The 18,324-nt window shown below is 37.6% G+C and overlaps 1 protein-coding gene and 1 non-coding gene across 3 annotated transcripts in view; one reads left to right on the top strand and one right to left on the bottom strand.

Annotated features, from left to right (window-relative positions):
- DARS1 (aspartyl-tRNA synthetase 1) overlaps positions 1-18,324 on the bottom strand; it is a 63,097-nt gene that overhangs the window by 40,427 nt on the left and 4,346 nt on the right. For both annotated transcript variants that reach the window (XM_066233273.1, XM_066233272.1), the window contains 2 exons: positions 17,051-17,143; positions 1,262-1,364 (listed from right to left, as the gene is read on the bottom strand). In XM_066233273.1, coding sequence (XP_066089370.1) covers positions 1,262-1,281 — 20 coding nt within the window. In that variant the 5' untranslated portion in view covers positions 1,282-1,364; positions 17,051-17,143. The remainder of the gene's footprint in view (positions 1-1,261; positions 1,365-17,050; positions 17,144-18,324) is intronic.
- On the top strand, positions 5,743-5,818 carry TRNAT-AGU (transfer RNA threonine (anticodon AGU)). The gene has a single exon. It is a non-coding gene; the product is annotated as a tRNA-Thr (tRNA).

Below are 18,324 nucleotides of genomic sequence, written 5' to 3'. Positions count from 1 at the left end.
CATCAACATATTTCGATGACATTAAAGTTGTATTCTAAGAGCTACGTTGTGGATGTGTAGGGCCAGCAGTAGCCGCCGTCATGGTCATGGACATGCAGGTTTCCATAATTCGGACAGATAGTAAAGAAACAGTGGAGCCAAGAATGGTGGGCCATCCTTTACTAAAGTCTTGCACCGGCAGACGAGCAAACACACAGGGATAATACTTCCCTCTTCATTCATTCAGAGCTCATAAAGCCCTGAAACATTATCCGATCCTACAACCAGGAGAATCCTCTCCGGTTTCTCCTAGAATCAAAGGATCTCAAAACCTCAGTAGGGTTCCCAAAGCCCCTCACCTCTGATTCCCCATCTATACACCTACATTCTCTCTGTTCTTACTCTGCAAACATGGCTTCTCTCCCCTCTCCTCCTCCTCCTTCTAGACTTTCTGGTGCTAAAACCTCTCCTCCAGCAAACATTAGCAAGACAGTGGCCCTTCCCAAGCAGGAAGGTAATTTGCAATTTCATAGATCACATACCTGGTGTAGCCCAGAGCCATTTTTTAACCCTAAAAGTGAGCAAACTCAAAAAATACAAACTTTACAAACTCATTTGCCCAACAGGAGGGCTTGAACTAATATCATTACACTATCTCAGAGAGGCAAGATGACATAGAGACTATAGAAGTGTGAGCCCTAGAGTCAGAGACCTTAGTCAAAACAGTATTTTGAATCTCAGTTTCCTCAACTGTAAAAATGAACAAGCAATTTTTTTTCACCTTTCTTTTTTTAATCCGTTGGGTGTTAAAGTTGAAAGGCACAACACAGTATATAACATGTTTTACTTCTACCAGGAGAGAATCATTTGCAAAAATACATTTTAAAAATTTATACACTTACTCAGTTAGAAAACTTGTTGCTTAATATGCAAATCAGAATTTGAGTGAGGGAGAGAGGAAAGGAAGCTCAGCAAACACAACAAAACAAAGCTGCTTTGCTATGTTGAGGCTGCCAAGCTTTTTGTTACTCTACTTGAAAGTAAATGTGACTTGTCTGTAGAGAGTGCTGCTTCAGCAGTTTCAAATGAATTTCAAGCCTGTGCTCCATATTTTCTCCTTTGTAAGTTTAACGTATTCAGCAATGCTGAGCTAACAATTTAAATAACTACATTTTTAAACAAACGGAGCATTGATGTTAATATATGAAAATGGTCCAAACCACTGGGAGTCTCAGTTCTCACTATTGTTTATTCTGACAACAGGATATAATTGCTTACTTACTTGGCAGCAAATTTAACCATCTGCTTGCTTGCATGGTCTCCGACTGCCACAAGAGCCTGGACATTAAACTGCTGCTGACGTAGGACTAAGAAACACTGCTTCCCTGAATAAGACAGAACACAAATGTATTAAGGACATGCTACCTCAGGTTTTATAAAGAAGGAAAATGCCTCTCAACTTTAAAATTGGGCCAAAGTTCACTAGGTATATTCATCAGGCACATACACAGCAAGTGTATATCCAGCTTTCACAGTCAAAATACTCATACTCAAATGGCAAGCTTTAAAAAAACCCAAGTTCCTACTACGAGTAACAAAAATGCTTTTAACATGTTTGTTATGACAACACAGGTAAATCACCAATTTAAACAAATATATCAAAAAAAATTCTGTCATTGCATTAATTTATTAAACAAATTCCAAGTAACTTCAAATCACTTTCAACATTCATTTAATAGCTAGTATATTCTACAAGCAAAGGTTTTGTGCTTGTGGGAGTTTCAATGATGCAACCACAGAAGTATTAATAAGGAGCTTAGTAACAAGAACACAGCATTCTATGGGGATGGTCCATTTTATTTTCCATCAAAGCACATTTTAAAGAGCCTAATTTAGAATGACAGGCTAGTTTCTTTCATGTTTTACATCCTTCATTTTTCCATTATTGTCTTCCTAATCCTTCATCCTTTAAATAGTTTCATTTTTTTTTATACTCCAAATAACTTACTTTGTCTACAAAGTATCATTCTCTTTATGCCCTATAACAGGTTTTATTTTTACATATTTTGGGCCTCTTGATTTCCCCCTCCTTTGATAAGGAACCATCATTCCTTATTCTTAACTTTTTTTTTAATCTCTTCATTTTAGAGAGGAGAGGGAGAGACAGAGAGGAGAGACAGAGAGAGAGAAGGGGGGGAGGAACTGGAAGCATCAACTCCCATATGCTCCTTGACCAGGCAAGCCCAGGGTTTCGAACTGGCGACCTCAGCATTTCCAGGTCGACGCTTTATCCACTGCGCCACCACAGGTCAGGCCTATTCTTAACTTTTTGAAAACTATTATTTGTAAAAGATTCTAGTCACTATGTGTCCTTATGACATCCCTTTCCTCCAAACCAGATCCTTTTTGAGTCTCCAGTCAACTTTTGGAAAAGTACTTACTCAAAAAACAAAATAAACCTTTTCAAGATCACTCTTCCCATCAGCTTGTCTTGTAAAACATCAAAATATAATTTTGTTTTTTTTTCTTTTTTTTTAATTAATTTTAATTTGGGTGACATTAATCAATTAGGGTAAACAGGTTCAGAGAAATCATCTCCAGGTTATTTTGACATTTGATTAAGTTGCATACCCATCACCCAAAGTCATACAGTGTTCCGTCACCTTCTATCTGGTTTTCTTTGTGCCCCTCCTCTCCCCCCACACCCTCCCTTTTCCTCCCTACCCCTGTAACCACCACAATCTTGTCCATATCCCTGAGTCTCATTTTTATGTCCCACCTATGTATGAAATCATATAGTTCTTAGTTTTTTCTGATTTACTTATTTCACTCAATATAATGTTATCAAGGTCCATCCATGTAATTTTGGTTTTGAAACTGAGAATGAGCCTCGCAAAAAATTTAAAAAAGCAAAAATACAAGCAGATGTATAGTTTTTACTTTAAACATAGCATTTTGAAATGAAAATCAAACAGCAATCATGAGCTTAAAAAAAAAAGGTTGCAAAGTGCCAGCACAAACGTAATCTATGGACTTCTGAGTCATACACGACTAACATATTTTTACCACTATATAGCCACTCATTTTCTCTTGCCTTTGGAATATGATCCAGTCAAAAAGTATAATTTTTAAAGAGTTCCATGTACTAAATAGATTCAAGGGGATTTTAAGACATTGAATGGATAGATTGATAAAGTTAGAAATCTACAGATAGATCAAAATGATATTACTCCAGGAACTACTAAAAGCATACCCAAACAGTAGCCCACTCAGACAGAATGTTAACATGAATTGGAAGGCAGCATGCATGATTTAGTATTTTAGCTGCTCTAACAGTATAGACAGGCAGCACAGACTCAGCCGCACTACAAAACGATCCTGCAATGAACTCTAATGTTACAAAAAGATCTTGAGAGGAAATGGAGAGCTCTACAGGGTACACTGTGAGCACAGAAAAATGACTCTGAGTAAGCACTTGGGGTGGGGGGAGAAAGGTACCACTTAGTGTAAGGGTTTAGTCAAAAGTAAAGGCTCTGAAATCAAAAGTCCCAGGATCCTATTCAGTTGACTACTTCTAATGAAAGGGCCTGTGGGAAAATGATTAAAACATGTTATGCCTCAGTTCTTCATCTGCAAAATGAAAAGATAATGTATGTAACTCATGGAATTTTCTTATATAATTTCCAAAATTACATAAGTAATATATTTAGAGTTGTGACAATATTAACTATAAATTTAACTACTTTATTATTAATAGCAGCACTACCACTTGTTTCTTATTTGAGGATTATTATTACTATTTCACAGCAGAATTGCTACGTGCAAAAACTATGCTGAGTGCTTGGAACACAAAATAAATATTTGTTAGACACTCATGATACCCTACTATGTGAAAATGTGATAAAACCATACATAGAGTAAAATTTGATTATATTTATGTAAAAACTGTATTAAAATTGATTGTGTAGGGGAAAAACACACCAAAATGTGGCTATTAATGGACAGTGAAATTCAAGAAATTATTCTGTCCTTCATATTCTTCTGTATTTTCTGAACTTTCTCCAGTAAGTGTGTACTATTTTTAATTTTTATTTAAAAATTAAATTTAATGGGTTGATGTACTACTTTTCTAATAAAAAAATATATGTATTTTAAAATAATGATATAATCAGAGAAGCAGGTATAGAAGAAAGGTAAGGCGTGAGCTGTCTATAAGAGACTCACTTCAGATTGAAAGATAAACACAGATTGAAAGTAAGGGATGGAAAAAAATATTCCATAAAAGTGGGGGGGGGGGGAAAGCTGAGGTAGCAATACCTGTACTAGATAAAACAGACTTTAAAACAAAGGCTATAGAACAGGAGACAAAGAAGGACCCAGCAATTTTACTTCTGGGTATTTATCTGAAGAAACCCAGCATCAATCAAAGACACATACATATCAATATATTCATTGCAGTAGTATTTACAATAGCCAAGATATGGAAGCAACCCAAATGTCTATTGTGAGGTTGGCTGGCAATGGGGGAAGGTCATGTGAGGAACCAGGCCTGGGAATTTTGGCTGGAACTGCCCACAACCATGCGTGCCAAAAGAAACTTCCCAGGAGCCCTTTGAAAAAAACGAACACTTGTCAGCCAATGAAATTTTGCCCTGTTGTATCAACTCGCCATCACCCTACCGACCCTATAAATTCCCCCTTCCCCCTCCCCCCTAAAGAAGAATCCACTCGACTTCTCTGGCCCCCTTTTGTGGACCAGAGAACCTCGTGGAGGATGTGCACTACTAAATAAAGCTTTTGCTATCCACACTTTGTGGCTACGCCCTTCTTTCTTCCTCAGCGGGGAAAATACCTTACATCTATCAATAGATGAATGGATAAAGAAGTGGCACATGTATACAATGGAATATGACCCAGCCATAAAATAGAGAATTCAATCTTGCCATCTCCAACAACATGGATGGACCTAGATGGTGTTGGGCTGAGTAAAATAAGTCAGACAGTTTGACTAGGCAGTAGTGCAGTGGATAGTCAGCCTTGGACATAGAGGACCCAGGTTTGAAACCCCAAGGTCGCTAGCTTGAGTGCCAGCTCATCTGGCTTGAGTGTGGGGTTGCTGGCTTGAGTGTGGGATCACAGACATGACCCCACAGTCACTGATTTTAGCGCAAAGGTCGCTGGCTTGAAGCCCAAGGTTGCTGGCTTGAGCTAGGGGTCATTCGTTCTGCTGAGCCCCCTGCTCAAGGGACATATGAGAAAGCAATCAATGAACAACTAAGGTGCTGCAATGAAGAACTGATGCTTCTTATCTCTCTCTCTTCCTGTCTCTCTGTCCCTCTTTCTGTCTCTCACACTAAAAAAAAAAAAAAAAAAGAAAAAAGAAAAATGCCATATGCTTTCACTGATATGTAGAATCTAAAACCAAAATAAATATGCAGAACAGATACAGACTCAGATACAGAGAATAATTTTACAGTTGCTAGATGAGAGGTGGGATTGGGAGGCTGGATGAAAAAGGTGAAAAGATTAAGAAGTACAAATTAGTAGTCACAAAATAGTCAAGGAGATGTAAAGTACAGCATAGGGAATACAGTCAATCATACTGTAATAACTATGTATGGTGTCAGATGTGTACTATATTTATCAGAGTGATCACTTAGTAAGTTATATTATATCTAATCATTGGCTTGTACACCTGAAACTAATACAGTATTGTATATCAACTATAATTGAGAAATAAAATATTAAAAAAAGAAAAGATTCGCCCTGGCCGGTTGGCTCAGCGGTAGAGCGTCGGCCTAGTGTGCGGAGGACCCGGGTTCGATTCCCGGCCAGGGCACACAGGAGAAGCGCCCATTTGCTTCTCCACCCCTCCGCCGCGCTTTCCTCTCTGTCTCTCTCTTCCCCTCCCGCAGCCAAGTCTCCATTGGAGCAAAGATGGCCTGGGCGCTGGGGATGGCTCTGTGGCCTCTGCCTCAGGCGCTAGAGTGGCTCTGGTCGCAATATGGCGACGCCCAGGATGGGCAGAGCATCGCCCCCTGGTGGGCAGAGCGTCGCCCCTGGTGGGTGTGCCGGGTGGATCCCGGTCGGGCGCATGCGGGAGTCTGTCTGACTGTCTCTCCCTATTTTCAGCTTCAGAAAAATGGAAAAAAAAAAAAAAAAAAAAAAAGAAAAGATTCAACCCAAGCAGTAAGTAAAAGGAGGGAAGTTCCAAGAGCAGCTACAGCTTGGGCACACTGAACCATCTAATAGCCCATGGAATACACTTCCATATTTTGATCTTGTTGCCTCCTGGATTATCAAGGGGCATAGGCGACCCTTACAGCTTATAGGTTTTGAGCCTCAAAATTAATTTTCAAAGGATCAACCACAATGGCTCTGGGAAACTTCCACTAAATGGCAAATCGCTCTTGCAAATCAATGGACAACTTTATACTGAAACTGTCAACTTAAAATCAGCTCAAAGTCTAGAATTATATGCCATTATCATGGCTTTTCAGCATTTGCCATATTCCCCCTTTAATCTATATACAGACAGCAAATATTTACTTATGGTGTTTCCACTATAAAGACTGCTGTCTTAGGGACAAATGCTGATGAACTATTTCAGCAGTTCCTCCTTCTTCAGACTTGTATGTCAACATAGAGCTCCATGTTTTATAGGACATACTTGAGCTCACTCCATGCTCCCTGGAGCTTTAGCATAAGGAAATGCCTTTTTTTTTTTTTTTTTTGTATTTTTCTGAAGTTGGAAACGGGAGGCAGTCAGACTCCCACATGCGCCCAACCGGGATCCAGCCGGCACGCCTACGGGGGGGGGGGGATGCATTGCCCATCTGGGGTGTTGCTCTGTTGCAACCAGGGCCATTCTAGCCCCTGAGGCAAAGGCCATGGGGTCATCCTTAGCGCCCTGCTGCTTTGCTCTGGTGGAGCCTTGGCTGCGGGAGGGGAAGAGAGAGATAGAGAGGAAGGGGAAGGGGAGGGGTGGAGAGGCAGATGGGCGCTTCTTCTGTGTGCTCTAGCCGGGAATCGAACCCGGGAATCCTGCACGCCAGGCCAACACTCTACCACTGAGCCAACCAGCCAGGGCCTAGGAATGCCCTTGTTGATCAAGGTACCCAAAAGAAAATTATTTGGAGCAACCATGACAGATCGAGCAATTCAGTCTCATACTATTCATCACCAGAATGCTGCAGCCCTGTGTAAACAGTTTCAACTTTCTCGGGAAGCAGCACGGCAGATTGGGAAATCCTGTCCAAGGGGTCCTATACTACAATCTGCCCTTTCATTTGGAGTTAACCCTCAAGGATCCCTACCAGGACAACTCTGGCAAATGGATGTTACTCATATACCTTCATTTGGCAAACAGTCCTATGTCCACGTTACAGTGGATACATATTCTGGATTTATAGTAACCTGTGTCAGAACAGGAGAGGCTGCTAAGCATGTTATAGTTCATTGTCTGTATGCATTCTTCTATTATTGGATTTCCTAAACTGGTTAAACTGAAAATGCTCCTACATATGGAGCAAAAGCATTTACTGTATTTTGTCATTCTTACAATCTTTAAAGTTAAGGTATTATTAAAGTGTACCCAGCAAATATTTTAAGGTCAATTTAAAAAAATTTAAAAGGGGGTAGTCACATTCTGGAACTCCTATGGGTCTACCATATCATGCTTTTTACTTAAAAAAATTTTAAATTTCTTTTGAATGCTGATGAACAGGAGACGCCAAATCTTTTTCTCCTGCAAACTACTACCTTCTTTATTTGATCCAGCTAATAACACTGTTTTGTCTTTTTCCAAATAGCTCCAGATATATGGAAAAGATTTATATAGGCGATGGGGATCCTCAAACCCCTCAGCGAGATCTTCTGAGCATGGCTTTTAAGATACCAAGAGGCAGAAAAAGCCCAATAGAGATCAGGGGAACTACCAGCTTTTAGGATACGCCCTTAAAGGCTCCAATGCCCCAAAGGGGTCTCATAGGATGCCATCTGGGTCCTGCTTCAATAGTGGAAAGGAAGGTCATTGAGCTAAAACCTGCCAGACTTACATGCCTCTGCTGTGAGGAATCAGGGACACTGGAAGGTAGGCTTCTCCCTCACTCCTCTAAGGGAGGGTTCAGTCTCTTCCAGGCCTGCTCCAGCCACCTATGACCTAACCTTGCCCAAAATGCTGGGGTTTGCCACTGAAGGCTGAAGGTGCCCAGGGCCGTCGGCCCCATCTACGACACTGTGGACGAGCCTAGGGTCTTTCTTCCAAGAAGCAGGTAAACTGATCTCATTTGCACAAGGGCCACTTAACTATGGCTTGCCTGAATAGTCAGGTTTTTTATTCTTCCCTCGAAGATCTCTGTTGTGGGTGTTGATAGTCCTATTTTCTGCTGCTTTGTTTAAAATATAGTGTTTCCTTTATTTCTCCTACCTCAATGCCCCACTCATATTTCAGGATGGGATCTACTCCTAATTTAGAGCTCTCTTTCCCCCTTTTGCCAACTTCTATTATGAATCTACCTTTGCCACCCAGCTTAGTGTATCCCAAGGTTCTCTTTACCATGCCACAGTCGCAGAGCTCCAGGGAAAAGCAACCTGGTCTCATCTCTCCAGGCAGAGGAGAACAGAAGCTCCATCTCCACACATGCTGCAGATGGCATTTCCAGTTTACCTGAATCATTACCAGCTAGAAGCAGCGGTCATTGGGACTTGGACGTGAGCAGCAAAGTATAGAACTGTGACAACAATTCCAGTGCCATGCGGACTTTTCCTGGATGTGGATTTTTCCTGGACTCCTTGTGACAGCTCCTAACAGACTGAATTGGGGTTGGGTTGCATTTTTCAGGGATTTGGCATGGTGTTGGGGCCAACTTGGACTTGGTGAACATGTTAAGGACACTACTCTTTTATGGATTCTTGCTGTATTGGCCAAGAGTTTGCTTAAAGGCTTTAATCACTGTAAAAAAAAAAATAGAAGACTAGATAAAGAAGATGTGGCACATATACACCATGGTATACTATTCCGCCATAAGAAATGATGACATTGGATGACTTACAACAAAATAGTGCGATCTTGATAACATTATACGGAGTAAAATAAGTAAATCAGGAAAAAAACAAGAACTGCAGGATTCCATACATTGGTGGGACATAAAAACGAGACTAAGAGACATGGACAAGAGTGTGGTGGTTACGGGGGGTGGGGGGAAGGAAGGAAAGAGAGAGAGGGGGAAGGGGAGGGGCACAAAGAAAACTAGATAGAAGGTGACAGAGGACAATCTGACTTTAGGTGATGGGTATGCAACATAACTGAATGACAAGATAACCTGGACATGTTTTCTTTGAATATATGTACCCTGATTTATTGATGTCACCCTATTAAAATAAAAATTTATTTATAAAAAATAAATAAATAAATAAATAAAAGCAGGGAAGTTCTAGGAAGTTAAACGTAGAAGCAAATGCACTCATTATTTAACATGCCTGCTAGGGAAAAGAAATCATAAAATCAATGGTTATGGGTGAAGTGAAAAATGTTTACTAGTCTTTTTTAATGTTTATGTGTTTATTGCATTTAATTCTAAAAATTAAACTTTTTAAAAAAGCCAACAGATAGGAGGAAGGGGTGAAGTATAAAAACAACCAGATCAATGGAGCATAAAAACTGAGAAAAGAGATTCTAATTCAAGATGGAATTCAGAAGTTTAAGGAAAAAAAAACTAACAAAAAATAGCAAAAAAATAAAACAATATTAAGTATACAATAGAAGATGAGAGAGCTTGCTAAGTTTATAAATTACAGAATATCTATATACAAAAATTTAAAAGAAATCACTCAGAAAAAATATTTGCTGAATGACATATAACCTACATGAATTAATATCTTTAATATATAGAGATCTTAAAAATTTATTAAGTAAAAGACATTGAGATACCATAGATAAAAAGGCAATGGAGACTGGCCAGGCGGTGGCACAGTGAATAAAGCGTCGGACTGAGATGCGGAAGACCCAGGTTTGAGACCCCGAGGTCGCCAGCTTGAGCGTGGGCTCATCTGGTTTGACAAAAATTCACCAGCTTGGACCCAAGGTCGCTGGCTCAAGCAAGGGGTTACTCAGTCTGCTGAAGGCCCATGGTCAAAGCACATATGGGAAAGCAATCAATGAACAACTAAGGTGTCGCAACGCTCAATGAAAAACTAATGATTGATGCTTCTTATCTCTCTCTGTTCCTATCTATCCCTCTGACTCTCTCTGTCTCTGTAAGAAAAAAAAAAAGGGCAATGGACTAGAACAGATAATTTGAAAGGAAAAGAAAAAACCCTAATAAGGAAAAAAAATGTTACCAGAAATTGAAGTGATTTAAGTCGAAGCAAACAATGACAACATTATTTAGCTCTCAAATTAGCAAAGCTTTAAAAATAGGTGATATTATCCAGTGCTTGGGAGAATTCAGTGAAAAACGTTCCTTCATAACTTGCTGATGGCAAGGTAAACTTGCCCCAACACTTATAGAGAACAATTTAACAATGGTCTTTAAAAGCCTTAAAGATGTTCTCTTGGACTCAAGAAATACATTTCTTAGACTATGTTAATTAAATATGGAAAAAGTCTTAGTGGCAAAGAGGTACTATTGAAATTTTTATTTTCTATTCTAAGAAGTACATAATTTCTCAGTTTAGCAAAATGTTCTTACTGCATTTAAGTTAGAATAAAAATTTTATAGGATAGATAAATCAACTGCTAAATATTACTTATCTTTCTTCCTGGAACTCTCTAACCAGAAGACAGAGTATAGAAAGAGTCAATGTTCAAAACAGCTGAATGAATTCACTATTTTCAGACAGTTTAAATTTAAGTCACAAACAGTTAAAATTTTGTGTTGAATTTTGATTCTTAATTGAGAAGCACTGTATTTCTTATTTTTCAGAGGAGTACTATTTCAGAAAAATGTAAAGTTGGAAACTTTATAGCACCAGGAGTACAATCTGTTTCTGAGCTAATGAACAATGTAGTAGGTAGTCAGGAAAAAAAGGATTGTTCTCATCTCCATGATGGTGATGGCTCCTAATGAAGTGGGCCTTGGTGGAAGAACTAAGTTATCAAAGATGTGATGCAATCTTACGTTTTAATCTCTTCTTATACTGTTGTTTAGCTTGCCAAGCTCCTGAATTCATTACTTACATAAGTATGTACTTTAACTTCCTAATTCTCAATGTTAACCTTTTCTTTCATCATTTATGTTAACAGAGAATAAAGCAGCAAAGACCTGTTTTAAACACTTTCCACTTGTTATTTTCCCTAAAATATTCTTGCATGGATGTAAGCTGATGTTCTGACCTTTGGTATTAAAAATCCTAAATTATCTGTTTACCAAAATAAATTAGCTATTTTGGAAGTAAAAGTAAGTTTCTAGGAAAAAGAGTGTTGAAAGAGAATTATTTTACGCCAATGACCTCCATATAGTAGGTATAAAATTTTGAAAGGAACCACTGATATTTCAATTACTCTTTCAAGATTCAAGACTTAAACTCAGAGGGAAATTAATTTTAAACATCTCATTAAGAGTTAAAAATTTCTCCTTCCTCCTACAGTAAAACACTTGATTTTAGGAATGTGATAGATAGGTACAAATTTACTGTGACAAATCTAATTTTAATATTTAAGAATGTATAAAATACTGCCAATTTAAGGCAAAATATGCAGATATTTGTTACATAAAAAAGACTTGCTTTTGTTTGCATAACATAGTTGTCATACTTCTGACACTATGATTTTGACACTTCCATTTCCTTATTTATGGTTTCTTACTGCTTTGCTCTACATAAATTACTAGCATGGCTTGTTTTTACCAGTCCAATTTTAATGTGTCAAAGCACATAAATGATTTCTAATAAGTCATATTTACTGGCATTTTCCCAATGTAAGATATGGGAAGAAAGGAATAGCAGCAATCAGGGTTCTGTAATTTCAAAGTATAAGATTTTATTTATTTTTTAAGATAATCTACTTTGGCAAAGTAAAAAACATTGACAATTACTATATTAGCGAGATGTGGAGAAAGTGGTACTGTCACATACTTGTGGGATAACTAAATAAAGATTTTTTGAAAGGCTATTTTGGAATTAGAAATTTTAAATATGGATATGCATACCCTTCCACCCAGCAGTTTTACTTTTAGATATAGATCTACAACTAGTATCATGGAAGAAGCTTCAAGAAAAACTGTTCAGTAAAAATTTAAAAAGTTGTAGGCCCTGGCAGGTTGGCTCAGTGGTAGAGCGTTGGCCTGGCGTGCAGAAGTCCGGGGTTCGATTCCCGGCCAGGGCACACAGGAGAAGCGCCCATCTGCTTCTCCACCCCTCCCCCTCTCCTTCCTCTCTGTCTCTCTCTTCCCTTCCCGCAGCGAGGCTCCATTGGAGCAAAGATGGCTCCTTGGCCTCTTCCCCAGGCGCTAGAGTGGCTCTGGTAGCAACAGAGCGACGCCCCGAGGGGCAGAGTGTCGCCCCTGGTGGGCCTGCCAGGTGGATCCCGGTCGGGCACATGCGGGAGTCTGTCTGTCTTTCCCTGTTTCTAGCTTCAGAAAAATACAAAAAAAAAAAAAAAAAGTTGCAGAGTAACATGTAAAATACGATGTTATTTACATAAGACAAATTAAAACACACACACAAAAAAGCTATGTATCAGTGTGTATGTGCGCCTGTATATACATACATTAAAAAGAAAGATTTTTGGAAAGACACAGAACAAATTTTTAATAGAAAAGATTGGCCTGATGAGAGCATTGGCGTGGGATGCTGAGGACCCAGGTTCAAAACCCCAAGGTCGCCAGCTTGAGCGCAGGGTCGCTCGCTAGCTTGAGTGTAGGATCCTAGATATGACACCATGGTCGCTGGTTTGAGCCCAAAGGTCGCTGGCAGGAGCAAGGAGTCACTGGGTTGGCTGGAGCCCTCTAGTCAAGGTACAGATGAGAAAGCAGTGAATGAACTGAGGAATTGATGCTTCTCATCTCTCTCCCTTTCTGTCTGTCCCTGTCTGTCCTTCCCTCTCCCTCTCACATGCATGCTAAAAAACCCCCCAGAAAACAATGAAGCAGAGGATAGGCAGTAAAGAAGAAAAAGGGAATTACCATTTCTGTAATCTTTGAAAAATTCATGTGAAAATATTAATTGGGTAACTTACAACTTAAACATACACATACACATAAACTTAAAAACAAAATTAAGTTTTTCCGATTAAAAATTATAAAGATCAGATTCATGCAAAATTCCTAAAAAAAAAAAAAAATGAAACTTAACCAGTATAATACTAAAAAAATACCACCCACGCCTTTGCTAAATTCAGTTTAAGAATCTACAAATGGTTCTACATTAAGAAACTTTTATTGTAAATCATTACAGTTACATGTAATTGATTCTTGTTATTTGTGGTAGTTAAGTTCTATGTTCTATAAAGTCTCCAGGAATAATGAATTAGCAAATATTGAACCACTCCTCCTAGGGGAAATACAGAGTTATGTTTCTCTAAGCCTCTGGTCACAATATTTCATCAGTTCATCAATACATAACCTTGTTTTGTGGGTTTCTGTTTAAAGACACCTTAATTAATACATAGAATTGATTCACTAACACTGAACTCATAGCCAGTAAAACCTCATGCTTGAATAAAGCTTATATAACACAGGTATCTTATCCATAAGGCATATCACATTCTTCTTGCACTTATGAACACTAGAAAACTTGGGGGCCATTTTTAACAGCCAAATCACTAAAAAAAGCACAAAACTGTTAAACAGATTGTAAAAAGGACACCTGATTATGAGGGCTGATTCAAGAAGGCAGAACTTCACCGTGTGTGACCTAAGCTGGGAATGTGTATACTGGGCAACTATTTTTTTTGCCACTTTGCATACATGCATGTCTATGAACAACAGTGAAAGCACTCCCTATAATGACTTGCGGGTTACAAATACATTTTAGCAAGTAGGTAAACTTGTAAATACACAATCTATAAACAATGAGGACCACTGTATTTTTAATTTTATGGAAAATTTCAAACCAACAAAAAAGTAGAAAGAATAGTGCAATGAACTTCTACATAAATACACTCAATGTAACATATTTTGAGAGAACAATTGCTGGAAAAAGATCTGGTAAAATGTCATATCTATTTCTAATAACAGAAAACTTGGATTAGAAGAAACTTCTTTTAATGCTTTTTAAACTCTGGTATTGCTTTCTAATGACATTTTATGAAGAATACCTAAAGTCAAGAAATAACTCATAAGGAGTTTAAATCTCTGGTGTGTGAAAAATCCTTTATTGTGGGAATCCCTAGAGGACTAGAAAGAATCTACTAATAATTATAAAGAGAAACAACAAAAAATAAGATCAATATTTGAAATCATTATTAGTGAATGATACCAATTTATCAACCTATAATCCTCATTCACTTTAATAATCAAGTCATGGCTATTCTTGTTTCAACTTTAACCCAATCCACATATCTTTCAATGCCTGTAGTATGTTGAAGCAAACTCCAGCCATAGCATTTCATCCATATATAATTAAGTATAAATCCCTGAGAGAGATCATTTTAAAAATAACGCTATCACATTATTACCTCAACTAAAAAATGATTAATTTTTTTAACATCAAATATTCAGTCAATGTTCAAATTTCCAAGAGACTCAAGTATCCCTTTTTTAAACTATATATATTAGGATCCAAATAAGAGATTAGTTCAGAGATATCTTGTCTGTTAAATCCATAGGCTCCCCCTCTTCTTTCAATTTATTTGTGCAAGAGAGAAGGTTGTTTTTGCCCAGTAGTTTCCTACTGTCTAAATTTTGCTGACTGCACACTCATTGTCATTTACTATGGTCCCTTGTCCTATATTTTTCCTACAAGTTGGTAGTTAGAGCTAAAGGCTCAATGAGATTCAGGTACAATTTTTTTAGGCAAGACTACTTCATTGGGTGGTATTGTGTTCTTTCATGAATAGCTATAAAATATTTCTTGTTCTCTTTATTGTGTTGTTAGTAATCACTGATGATCAGTGTGCCTAGATAATTTACTAGGGATAAAATGGTGATGGTCTAATATTTTTTTTCATTTTATTGTTGGAATAATTCTCTAAAAATATTTCCTTAATATATGTATTTGTGTGTGTATATATATATATTTATTTTATGTGTTTATGTATGTGTATGTGTATATACATGTACACACACATATAATACACACACACACACATATATACATACCTACCATTTGGTTAGCCAGTGATATACAATTCATAGAGAAATGATACTTTCTCTTTATTCACCAGTTTTAAAAATAATGAGGTGTTCCAATGGTGACCAACTAGGTTTTTGGTTTGTTTGTATTAGCATTATTATATACTTACGGATTTAAACATATTGGTATGTTTCAATTCACTGCAGTAATCCTTATTGATATTCAAATTGTACTACTTTGGGGATGGGTGTGAAGAGAGGTATTCTTGGTTCAGCCAAGTAGCATGCATTCTTTACATATCTGCTAAATAACCATGGTTAGGAAATAAGTACAATACCTATTTTGGACAGAATAAAGGTTCCACCAAGGGGAGAAAGTAAATTAGGCATTACAATACAATGTGATTTATCTGTTGGTAGATGGCCAACTTTTCAGGAAGGCAAATCAACATTTTTTTAAAAGTATTCTCAAAGTCTATTAGTATTCCTCTACTTAGGGGGAGAATAGACAAACTCTCAGAGTAGTGATCCAGAGTGAGATATGTATAAAATGTTGGAATTTTAAAAATGAGACCATATTAATTCTTTTTTTTTCTTTTTAACGCAAGAGAGAAAGATATAGACAGACAGAAAGAGAGAGAGATGAGAAGCATCAACTCGTAGTTGCGGCACTTTAGTTGTTCATTGATTGCTTTCTAATACGTGCCTTGACAGCGGGCCCACCCCAGCCAGTGACCTTTGGGCTCAAGCCAGTGACCAGAGGTCATGTCTATGATCCCATGCTCAAGCTGGAGACCCTACACCCAAACTGGTGACCTCAGGGTTTTGAACCTGGGTTTTCAGTGTCCCAGATCAACACTTCAGTGACTGCTCTACCACCTGGTCAGGCAAGCCATATTAATTCTATAATAAGTATTTTAAAAAATGCACAATTTAAGAAATGCAGTGACATAGATGTATTAAATACCACAAAAGCAATGAACTCTTAGGGAGATAGAAGGTATCTTACAAAGCTTCTGGAGTTTGTCTGTATTCCATCAATTCCTCTGGGAATGTAGGCAAAGAGTTTTATCATTCTGAATCTCAGTCTCCCCATTTATAAAGTGGAACAGCAATGTCTGTTCTGCCTACATCAAAAATTTGTAGGGATGATCAAATGTGAAAGTGTGAAAAGCATAAAGTTATAAACCAATATGCCATTAATATTTTTAGATAATTCTGAATACTAGGCTAGGACAATCTTTATTAAGGTACTACGGTTTTATCTAAACTACACTTATATCTTTTCTCTGTCGTTAATGTTAATGCTAAATTCTTAATACTGTCCAAAAGAACTCTCTACAATGATAAAAACATTCTGTATTTGTGCTGTCTGTGGCATATTGAAGCCACTAGCTACTGGGGCTTTATTAAGCACTCAAAATACATCTAATGACTGAGCTACTGAATTTTAATTTTAATAACTACATGTAGCCCAATCTTAGCCTTATCTCTCTTCTACCATTCTATCTAAATATTACAAGTATAAGAATATTAACAAGTGAAAAGCTTCTCAAAAACATTCTTCACTTTGAAAAATTAAATTTCTGAGAAATGCTAAAACAGTACATTAAAGTCTTAGATTTCATCTGAGTCTTGAAGGTTAAATTATATTTAAGGATGTTTTATAAGAACCTAAAGTTAATTAACCACAGGCTAATATTTTACAGTGATTTAAGAAAGAAAACACGTATTTTTGTTTTAAAAGATTTACTTTGGTCTGTGAAATACAGGCAAAGCAAAAAATGCAGAGTCCTTACTTATGAAAGGGCTTTCTGTAGTCATTAATGCAGTCTTACCTTTAGCTCTGCTTGTATGAACCCTTGCACGCACCCAAACAACTTCGTCAGCTTTTTGTACTGTTAAATCATTAACCCGAACCAAAACTCGATCTGCAGCACATAAATGAAACAATTTTTATAATTCAGAATTTACGAGATCATAATTACTTTGATTTGACAGCCTGCATAAGTACTTGGTATTATTTTAAATCTTTTTCAAACTCTGACACTATTGTTTTTAATCACCCTCCATATGCAATTTGCCTCATTCTGTGAATTGTACTTTCTAAATATATCTCTAAAATCTACCAAATTCTCTTTTACCTTCACTGCCACCATCCCAAATCAAAGTACTATTACCTCTTGCCTAAGTAACAGCAAAAACCTTCTAACTGACAGTCCTCTGATCCTCTAATTCAGTGTACACTGGAGTCAGAGTTTCAAAATGCAATACTGATGAACTCTTTAATGACTTATAAGGCCAACTACAGTCTATCTTCACCTGCCTTTGCCTAAGTGGATATGGTAATCTGGGTTGCCTTCCATAGTATGTAAGTTAGCTAGCAATAGGGGAGGATTCTCTGCCAGGCCTGGAAAGTATGGTACCCCATTCCCTGGGACACAGTGACTCATCTAGGGAAAGGCATGTTGCTCAGACTGAGCTCATCAAAGTCCTTCTCTGGGACTTAATATACAGATACTGGTAATGAAGCTCTCTCCTGGGGTGCCCGGGCTGAGGTGGTATAGGCCCACTACCTATGTTTGTAGGACGACAGAATAAGGCCAATAACCGAAGGGAAGGAGAGCCAAGAAGTGGAGACAGAAAGCCTTGAAGATACTGCTCAAACCTCTAGAGCCAATCATGCCTTAGGCCACCTCACCTTGCTCCCTTATAGTTAAGTAAGCCAATATATTCTGGCTGTGAGGCCCCAGAGTTATGTCCCCCAATACTAATAACAAAGAACTATATTCATTTAGAGTCCCCCAAACAAGAAAACTGTGACAAAAACAACTGTTATGGGAAGACAGTGATATGAGGAAGTCATTTTACTTCTTAAATATGCAATAATTTGACTATTAAAGAAAAAATTTAATGATTAATTAAAATCAGTAACAGACATGACATCACATCAGTATAATAAAAGATCTCTTTCTTAAGGGTTATGCTGCCTAATCAAATTTATCAATATCTTGAAGAGTAAAAACCTAGCTACTGCAATACTAAGGGATATAAACTGAAATTAAAATATAAATATATTTTACCTACTTTGTCTAGAAGTACTTATAATGGG

This window comes from Saccopteryx bilineata, chromosome 5 (assembly GCF_036850765.1).
Source record: "Saccopteryx bilineata isolate mSacBil1 chromosome 5, mSacBil1_pri_phased_curated, whole genome shotgun sequence".
In the NCBI taxonomy this organism is placed as follows: domain Eukaryota; kingdom Metazoa; phylum Chordata; class Mammalia; order Chiroptera; family Emballonuridae; genus Saccopteryx; species Saccopteryx bilineata.
This window is presented reverse-complemented; position numbering and strand designations above follow the sequence as displayed.